Source organism: Lampetra planeri, chromosome 46, assembly GCF_965212315.1.
Source record: "Lampetra planeri chromosome 46, kcLamPlan1.2.h2, whole genome shotgun sequence".
NCBI classification, from domain to species: Eukaryota; Metazoa; Chordata; class Hyperoartia; order Petromyzontiformes; family Petromyzontidae; genus Lampetra; species Lampetra planeri.
Window position 1 is genome coordinate 8,592,125 of NC_136152.1, and position 6,583 is coordinate 8,598,707.

A 6,583-nucleotide genomic window follows, 5' to 3' on the forward strand; every position below is an offset into this window, starting at 1 on the left:
TAAAAACTCAAAGCCAGGCTCTTGGAACTGGAGGTAGCATTCAACAGGTTGTATGTGAAGGGTCGGGAGAATAATCTTAACGCGTATTGCATCCCGGAAGGAGTGGAAGGGAGCTCTTCCCAGGGGACCCTAACAAGCACCTTCCAGAAGCCCTCGTGGGACCGGACTCCCCTGGCTCCTCGACAATCAGTCCCAAAGCGATAGTACAAGTCTATGGGGTGGGGAGGAGAGGTATGGGGGAGGATAGGGAGGCGTAAGTCCCTGTGAGGCAGTCTAGCGTGGCCTGCCCTTATACTGAGGTGCCCCAACGACGAACCCCTTCCATAACCTTCCACCCCTCTTCAGAAGGGCCCCCTGTATTAGGGGGAGAACCAACCCAAACTACATATATCTAATTTCCCCCCCCCCCCTCAGCACAAACCCAGGACCCCGAACCAGAAGGGGGACAAGCACTAATTTTCTTTGACTTCAGAGTGTCGGGGTTTACCCTCTCTCCGCAACATCTCTATCACTCCACAGCATCGGGTGGGGGAGCGCTCCGTGCCACCCCTCACTCCGTAGTAGGATGGGGTGAAAGTTTTTCTGTCATCTCCCCGCCACGTCAGAGTCAGATTCGGACAAGGAATGCTGAGTCTTGGGTTTTAAAAATAATGAGACATTCACCCCCCCTCACATCCCCCCCCCCCCCATGGCTCTTCTCTCACTCCCACCCCTCCATCCCTTAATTATCCACCTCGGGATCATGCAGATGAGGAGAGCCCCCTTGCCAATCTCTTTTCGCACACTCTTTTATCCCGCATCTCACTCCTTGCCCCCCCCACCCCTCTCAGCAACCCTCCTTTCCCCCCTCCTCGTTAATGGGGCAAATATGAGTAAGCGGGGTTATGGTAACGCTAATGGAAGTCTTGCTTAGCTCCCTCCCTCAGATATATCCCCCAGTCCAGTAGATGGAAAGTTTGGTTCTCTGATTCTTGGAATGTTGTTGCCATTCTCTCTATCGAATAAAGTTGTGTTCTGTTAATAAAACACGTTCCTTCGGAGTGGGCAGGTAGGAACTTGGTTGGACAGCGCATTCGTGCACGACAGAAAGCTCGCGGTCACGTGATGCACTTCAACCAATCCGGGAGCGTACATGTTTGGCAGGGGCTATGCACGACAGACAAATAATCCCTGGTGGGCAGTGTGGAACTGTTGTTCCTACCTGTATAAACTCCGGTCCTATGCATTGCATTCGGGTCTCACCAGAAGCCGAGGCATATTTTCTGGTGAGGGGTCGGAGTTGAGCCCATGGGGTTTTTTTTCTGGGAGAGACCCCGTTTGTTATTCCGTTGTTTTTTCCTCCCACCGTATTCTCACTTCCCTCACAGGGATGGCCATCAACGAAGGTCTCTCTCCATGTCCTGAGACCGCTTTTTAGGGTAATGCCTCGTGCTACACCATCAGTCCCACTCGCCTGGCCTCAGGTGACCGTGGCAGAATCCCCTTCAGTGGTTAAACTGAACGTAATCTTTCTTGAACAAATTCAAGGCTGACATTGCATTTCTACAGGAAACGTACGTTCCTAAAATGGAAGCGAAACAAACTCAGAAGGGACTGGGTAGGTCAGGTGTTTCATGCCTCTTACGTGACAGGCAGTAGGGGTGTGGTTATCCTGATGAATAAAAAAAAATGTGACCTCACAAAAGATAACATTGGACCCCCAGGGGAGGTATGTGTTCCTTGCAGGAAAGCTCCATAGAAAATAAATTATGCTTCTGAATGTCTATAACCCCCCACCGATCAATTCAAGAACAGGGGAAATTAATGTGGGAGATAACTGGAACCTAGCCCAGGACCCTCTCCGAGACAAGTCACATTCGACCTGGATGGACTCGAACGGTCCTCAAAGATTACTACTACCGGAAATCGTCTCCCAGCATCAACTGATGGACTCCTGGACCCTCCATCCAACGAAAAATAATTTCACTCACATCTTCAGAGCACACAATACACTTTCCAGAATTGATTACTTTCTCATCTCCAGACCTTTATTACCACACCTCACCAAGGCAAATATTTTAGATATGCAATTCTTTGACCATGCACTGGTGGTAATCCAATTAAACACGGATGAGATTGAGAACAGCTTCTGGTCTTTAGACAGGCGACTCCTGGAGGAAGATCAGTTAATTAATTAACTTAAGGATGAAACTGAGGAATTAATTTATCACGGGGGGGGGGGGGGGCGGTGGGGGGTGATGTAATAAGAGTGTGCCATCTCCTGGATTATTGTGGGGGGTATATTACTTTATACAGGCTATGTTTATCTATAGTGGGCATTACAGCTGGGTGAAAGGTGATGGGGCGGATCCACCAGGGAAGCCTCTGGAATGTTCCCGAAGGTTCCAGGAGGGGCGTGGCCAGAGGCGGGGCTTAGCCTCCGGAGAGTGAATATAAGCCGGGGGCGCAGCAACGTTAGGGGTTGGTGTTCGAAGATCAAGAAGAGCTCCCCGTCGCTGCTGCCCCGCCGTCTCCCCTGCCCCGCCGTCTCCACCTGCCACATGGCGGCTCGACCTCCAGCTGCTCAGCCGCTCCCTAGCACGCCGTCAGCCAGCGGGTGTGTTAGTGAGCGCCACGCAGCGTGGGGCAGCATAGCCACCCAAGCGGGTGGACATCCACAGTGAGAGAGAGAGAAACAAGTCTGTACCGAAAATGTATTAATAAACAACTTCAAGTCTTTTACCGTGTCGGAGCCACTCATTACATACCTGCCGGGTACGAGTCTATTTTTCCGAGTTACTTTCCCCCGTGTCCCCAGCTGCCCACTTCTAGCCCCGCCTACTTCCCCCCCCCCCCCAGCCTCACTTCTTCAAGACAAATAAACTGTAATGATAATGGCGAGCGAGTGACCCCACGCAGATATCGGCAACAACACCCAACAACGCGGTGACTGCGGGCGACTGGCTGCAGGAGCTAGTGGCAGAAATAATGGGGGCCACGTCACTGGTGGAAGGGCAGGTGAACGGGCGGTGTACCCGGATTCTGCTGGATATGGGGGAGGTAGCCTCACTCGTGAGTGCAACACACTGTAGCGTGGTCGGCGTTGACGTAGGCCACCGACATGCCACGGATCGCGCGCTGTACACTGCAAGTGGAGCTGGGATGGGACTTCTGGGGATGGTCACCCTTGAGGTCCACCTCGGACACAATGTGTGTACCCAGGAGTTCTATGTGTCGAGTGTGTTATGCCACGAGTGTATTGCAGGTACTGACCTGGAAAAGTTGGGGCTCAACGTGCAGTCCCGCCAGCGATGCGCCACCGTGGAGGGCAGCGGGGAGCAGATTCTATTCTTTGGACAGGCACCAAGTCGCCCCTGCTTCAAGTCCGTGGCTGCTATCCTGGCGTCGGCCCCCTCGCGAAGATGCTGTTGCCGGTAGCAAAGCCCCCCCACCGACCCCTCTCACCGGCCATCGGGTGAGATAATGTTGACTCCTCACCTGGAGTTAGTGGTACGGTCCGGGGTTGGAGGGTCGGCCACGTTGGTAAACGCTGAGGGGGGCTGGCTGTTTATGTGAGTTTTTAACCCCCACAGTACCCCAGTAACACTGTAATGGCACACCACGGTAGCCACAGTATACCCCCTGCACGCACACCACTCTAGCAGCTCGGTGCTCGCCCTCTGGACTGAGGACCCCTGCCGCCCCGAGGACAACCAGGACCTGACGTGGCAGGTCAGCCTGATTCCCAGAGCGGAGGTCATCCCCCTGCTTGACGCACTACAGGTACCCTGGGCGGATTTAACCAAGGTGGAGGCCGATCAGCTGCTCGGGTTACTACGGGAGTACGCCGACGTGTTTAGTGAGTACGATTCGGATGTTAGCTGGACAGACCTCGTCAAGCACCAAATTGACACATATGCAGCCCAACCTATTAAACTCCCTGCATACCGAGTGGGCACACCCGAACGGGCCCAGATTAAAGAGGCGGTCACGGATATGCTCCTTGATTACATAATCCAGCCCTCAGCGAGCCCCTGGTTTGCCCCGGTTGTGCTGGTGATGAAAAAGGATGGGTTGACCCGGTTCTGCGTTGATTATCGAAAGCTGAACGCGGTTATCCTCAGTGACGCCTTCCCCATCCCCCACATCGATGAGACCTTTGACAGCCTCGTGGGGGCATGGTATTTCTGCACCCTAGATCTCGTGTCCGGTACTGGCAGGTGGAGATGGCAGAGGAGGATCGGCCGAAGACCGCATTTACCACTCCGATGGGACTGTTCGAGTTCAGAGTGCTTCCATTCGGACTCATTAACGCGCCTGCGACGTTCCAGCGGTTGATGGAAGAGTTTGCAGTGGGAACAGTGCCTGATTTATCTGGATGACGTGATAGTGTTCAGTAGGTCCCTGTCTGAACACTGCTGCCTTCTCAAGCTCAAACCGCGTAAGTGTTATATTGTGCAGCGCGAGGTGGGATACCTCGGATACCGCGTCAGCAAGGCAGGGGTACGTACCAACCCGGAAAAGTTACGTGGCTGCGGCCGAGGAACCTGATGGAGATAAAGTCATCTTTTGGGCTAACCACTTATTATCGTCGATTTGTGAAGGAATTCAGCGAGATTGCACGTCCCCTAACCCAACTCACTTCCCCTAAGAACCCTTACCATTGGACGGAGGCCTGCCAGACGGCCTTCACCACCCTCAAAGACCACCTCACCCATACCTTCACCCTGGCTTTCCCTGACTTTTCCACAGATTTTATCCTGACCACCAATGCCTGCAGCAGTGGGTTGGGTGCTGTGTTGTCACAGGTGCAGGATGGGGCAGAGCAGGTCATCACATACGCCAGCCGGACCCTGAGTGGAGCCAAACTGAACTTTTTTGTGTCCCGTCAGGAATTGTATGCCGTAATTTTAACGTGCAAACAGTTCCGGCCGTATCTGTATGGCCGGAAATGTCGCGTGCGCACTGACCATTATTCTCTGCAGTTCCTCCTAACTTTTAAGGAACCACGGGGGCAGATGGCCCGGTAGCTGACGCAACTGCAGGAATATAACCTGCAGATCGAGTACAGGGCTGGACGAATGCACACAAACACGGACGCGTTGTCGAGGTGACCTGCGGTGTGCTCCGAGATATGGGCTGAGGAGGCCTGCCCGTGCTTCACAGAGGGGGTGCTGCCGACAGGCAGTGGCCCCGAACCACGGCATACCACCCCACAGCGAATGGTATGGTGGAGCACATGAACCAGACCTTGGCCGGAAAGCTCAAACGTAGGGTGGGCGCCAATCAGCAGGAATGGGATGAATACCTCCCCTACGCACTGTTCGCCTATACCACCACGGTACACACATCTACGGGATAGACCCCGTTCCTAATGATGTTTGGTCGTGAGTCTCGCCTACCGGCAGACCTGTTGTTCGGTGTTCTTCCACCACAACCGGAGGAAGGGAGCCAGCCCGTGGAGCACCTGATGGGGACGCTGTGAGGGTCTCGTGGCTGGGCCTATCAACAGGGGAAGGCCGCGCATCAGCGGCAAGAGCAGGGCGCCTGTCCCCATGTAGAGCCCCTCTTCTACTCGACGAGCTCTAAGGTATGGCTGCATACCCCGCACATAGGGGCCGGACAGGTGGGGAAGCTGACCACCTACTGGCGAGGACCCTGAACCGTGGTGGCAGATCTCCCCCTGGACGGTGCTGATCTAGGGCGGGGAATGGGGTCGAGAAACGGTGGTTAACATTCGCCGATTAAAACCCTGGAGGGAGGCCCCGGCGGGGGAAGCGCCCGCCCTTCAGGTACCCTGAAACCCCGGAACCCCCCATGCCCCCATACCTGATGGCTTCACACCATACAAGGGCCCCACTAGGCCCAAGTTCCCAGCCGACCCTGGCCTGGCAAGGAGGCGACGGGCGCGGCGGCACCTAAACCCATCTGCCCCTGAGTTTGTTCCCCAGCCAGCAGATGCCAAAGGGCAGGAGGCGCCTCTGGAATGGAGACAGAGACCACCGCAGGGGCCTTGGAAAGCTGAGCCACCACCCACGAAACCAGCAACAAGGGCTGGGTGGGTTCCACGCACGCCGCGGCACTACCTGGTTGGAGCGACCCAGGCGAGGTGCACCAGTCAAGCCCGGGACAGGGACGGGGACGGGTACCTCGGGGGGCTATGTGGTGCCATGGCCGCAGAGCAACTCCGCAAGCGCCGCGACTCCCCCCTAGCCCCCACTCTGAGCACACACACACATGCAGCACACACACGTAGTGTCCCAGCAGGGGATTGCCTGGCATAACGGGTTTTCATCCGAAGGGCCCTTAGGAGGGAAGTCCCGAGGTTTCCCGGTGCCAAGAGATTGGCCAACCCTTACAGGACAAGTGACATTGCGGTGCCCCGAAATTGGCTTAAAATTGTATGGGCACAAAAAAGTTCACCGGGCCAGTCGCAATGAGTCATGCATGACATCGAGGAGGGGGCTGGGGTGAAATATTAAGCGAGCAGAGCAGATAATGAGGTCGGGGGATTCCAGCGACACAGACCGAATGCACACTGGCTGGGTGTATATTCGCCAGCCGGACGCCCTTCCAGGTAACGCTCCATGTAAGGGAAGAAAAA

At 55.3% G+C, this 6,583-nt stretch overlaps 1 protein-coding gene across 3 annotated transcripts in view; it reads left to right on the forward strand.

Moving 5' to 3' along the window:
• The first annotated feature begins 711 nt into the window (after positions 1–711).
• LOC144733397 (uncharacterized) overlaps positions 712–6,583 on the forward strand; it is a 38,629-nt gene continuing 32,757 nt past the window's right edge. For all 3 annotated transcript variants that reach the window (XM_078615310.1, XM_078615309.1, XM_078615307.1), the window contains exon 1: positions 712–6,037. Coding sequence is in view for 1 of the 3 variants with exons in the window: in XM_078615307.1 (XP_078471433.1) it covers positions 5,938–6,037 (100 nt within the window). In the remaining 2 variants the exon portion in view is untranslated. The remainder of the gene's footprint in view (positions 6,038–6,583) is intronic.